The 3,181-nt window shown below is 43.9% G+C and overlaps 1 protein-coding gene across 1 annotated transcript in view; it reads left to right on the forward strand.

Annotated features, from left to right (window-relative positions):
• Window positions 1-2,595: 2,595 nt before the first annotated feature.
• The window catches only part of T265_15363 (hypothetical protein), a gene marked incomplete at both ends in the record, with an annotated part of 8,106 nt that continues 7,520 nt past the window's right edge, over window positions 2,596-3,181 (forward strand). Inside the window, 2 exon segments of the mRNA XM_009177743.1 lie at window positions 2,596-2,842; window positions 2,849-3,086. Of these exon segments, the coding sequence (XP_009176007.1) occupies window positions 2,596-2,842; window positions 2,849-3,086 (485 nt within the window).

Consider the following 3,181-nt stretch of genomic DNA (forward strand, 5'->3'; position numbering starts at 1 on the left):
AAAGGCAATTTGCCGGTCAAGCCGCACCAATAAGCTCAATAAATCAATTCCATTCATTTTCCTGCCGAGCCCCGGACGATAACGAATTCGTTCGCCAACAGGGTGGTACTACACAAGCTGGAAGATTTACTCACATAAATTTTGGAATGTGTGTGGATTAAAGTAAAATCCCACACCGAATTTCATCACTGAACAGTGTTCAGTTGATAACAGTATCTTGCCGGACTGTATCAAATTTCCTTAACTTTATTCGAGCTTACTCACGGTCTGCTTTGGGCAGGAAATTCATATCTTCAGTGGTTGCCAAGGCTCGGAGCAATTGCTCCGTGGAAACGATGGGTAATTTGGTAGAAAAGTTATTTTTTCCTGTGTTATCTCCTGTGTTGGAAAAGGAAATGGTTTGAATGAGTACCTGAGCAGTGAATGTATTTTTCGTCCGAGGAAACTCAATATAGGGTGGGCATTCTAGACCTACGAAAATGATCTCATCCCTACAGCAGATATCTCTCCAGACAAAGCCATGGGAGTGGTTGCAGTTACCAAGTTTGCTATGTTTTTCTTTTACAGTCAGAAGACAGTGTATTGGATGCATGGAAATGCTTATGCGGGGAACTGAGTCCTTCACAGTTCTATGGGGAGGGTGGATTTTTGGGTAATGGGAGTAGGCATTACAATAGGATGACAAGTACTTCCGAGTTCTGGAACAACTTTAGCAGATTAAGGTGGTTTTCTGGTGCATGCAACATCAGTCGTTAAACATTAGACATAACGTGAGCCACTGGCAACATATCCGACTGATCATGTTGAACGGGATACCATCATTGTGACGTCCATCTTGGGTTCGTGGACTGCCCACCCATCTTGTTTGCGTCAGTTGGGGTTACCGTGGTCTTTGGCATTGTTCAGAAACCCTTAACAGCTAGACATCAGCGTGAGCTGAGGACTTTATTAGGTCCATGAGAAAGGCACAGCAGCCCACTGCTAACGTTCAACCGAGGCAGTTAGACGGTAATAACTGGACCTGGGAGTCAAAACGAAAAAAACACTGACAGAGAGCAATAGATAACAGGTTAATCTTCCAACGATATCAGGCAGTTTAGCGTGGTTAGGCAATGCTCTCCGATTTTAGACACGACAATGGATACTCCGGTGGAGATAGCAAGAAATATCGGAACGTGCTTAATATGGAAGGATGTGACCATGTGTGAAAATGAGGAGTGCTCATTAATTAAAGGTATGCTAGTGGTGATGTACAAGTAGTTTCATTAGTGTTATTGGATTTTCGTAATTGATGCTCCTCTTAGCAGTAGAGAGGATTATGTGTAATAATATTTTTTGCGAGAAAACTGGCTTTGGTGCGGTGCAAACTCAACTAAGACGAAGGTGGCTCAGTATTGTAGAGAATACTTTCAGGTCGTTCCACGTGGAGATTTCAGAAATATCTAACGGACAGAAGGTCTGCAACATCCGTCATTGAGAGCGTTGCCAAATAAATGACAGCTGTGACAAGTCTAATTCGGCAGCTAAAAGATCGATAAAAACAGTGCTTCTTCATGAATTTCCCGAATCCTGCAGTTTATTTTTTGCCTGCCACCTTCAAATCCTAACGATCCGAACTCGCTTGATATTCTATTCGGAGGCACGTAGTAACCGTGCTTCTCTGCATGTTCCGGTTCACTGGTGATCATGCCTACATCAAATAATGCCCACTTCCAATGACGCTGTCGCTTTTCCTAACCCCTGTGCCCACAATCCCAGTAGTGCTTTCATTCTCATTGTAACATTATTATTATAGTATTATAATTATACCTGACGGAATGCCACCCACAAGTTAAGATTGAACGTTATTATCCTTATTGTTAATGTTATTATTTATTTGGTTGGTTCCGCTCCTGTCGTTCAGCGGCTGCTGCTCACCTGAAAGGCGGAAGCGAAAAAAGGGTTAGCATTGCTCTTTAATTTTCCAATGCAAGCATTCACATAAGGAGCGTCTTATAGTGCTTAATACTGGGCACTAGATGGAGCGTGAACAACCGTCAGAGGAAGATTATTCTACGCACCAATTGCCCGAAATGTGAAAACATTTTGCCTCAAAAAGCGAGCCCCCTGATCTTGAAACTCACCCTACCACGGCATCGCCGTGTGTCAGCCGGATCAACGGCGAAAAACTGTTTAACTAAACCCTGTACAGAAAGAACATTAGCAAATATTTGATCTACCTGGAATAAAGGATTCTCCATAGGCAAACATTTCAGGTGCCGTTACTTGCAGCTCATTCACCAGCGACTTTCAGACACCTAGATTTGCTGTTGTTCAAGAGTTGGGGCGGAAATGCATCTGCTTGGTTGTTTGCGCATCTTTCTGAGGCTTCATTTATAAGGTGTCAAAAGGCCCTGTGCGTTGGGTGGCGGCACGAAAAGTATTAGTTTCAGTGGCGCTCGCTAAGACTTGTCTTCGAAAAGGACTGAAATTTAAAGCTGGTCAGTAGCCTAAGGATTTAGCGAGCTTTAGTTATTTTGCTTAGCTACAGTCGCTTTTCTTTCATGTTGGTGTGGACTATTAAATCACGCGCAATCCGCCCAGCCAAATGGTTGTATGAGGAAGTTTCTGGTTTGCTGGATTTGTAATATCTTCTACCAAAACCTATTGACCTCTCTCTACCTTGCCCCTCCCATTAAGAGTTTTTACCTTGGTATCTCTCGACATGATAAGCCATTGAAAGCCTTGGACAATAAAATACGCCCAGACGGCTGTGAATATCGGAAATTTCTGGATTTCTCATTAATACATTTCATCAACAAGCTCTCAACTAACCGAGAGTCCTTCCGTGTATCCCTCGAATGTTAAGATGAGAGCACCGCTCTTAGGGGCCCTTCTAGCAGTGAATTACTCGGTCGCGTATTTCGTGGGCGCTGTACCCCAAACTGTCACCAAGTCACTTGTCTGAGCTCCACCAACGGTAGTCTCACCACTCATCCTGTCAATATAGCCGACCACTTGAATGCTTACTTTGCCAGCTGCTTCTTACCTCCTTCTCCCAAGTTCAATCCTACAATCTCCGCCTCAAATTACACCTCTACAACAGAGTAACCGCCCATCTCTGAGCAACTTGGCCCTTCTTCAAACCATCAGAGACTCCGCCGTGCCAGCGCGGTAGTTTGAAAGCTGTTTCGTTTTTTCC

This window comes from Opisthorchis viverrini (assembly GCF_000715545.1).
Source record: "Opisthorchis viverrini unplaced genomic scaffold opera_v5_456, whole genome shotgun sequence".
Lineage (NCBI taxonomy): Eukaryota > Metazoa > Platyhelminthes > Trematoda > Opisthorchiida > Opisthorchiidae > Opisthorchis > Opisthorchis viverrini.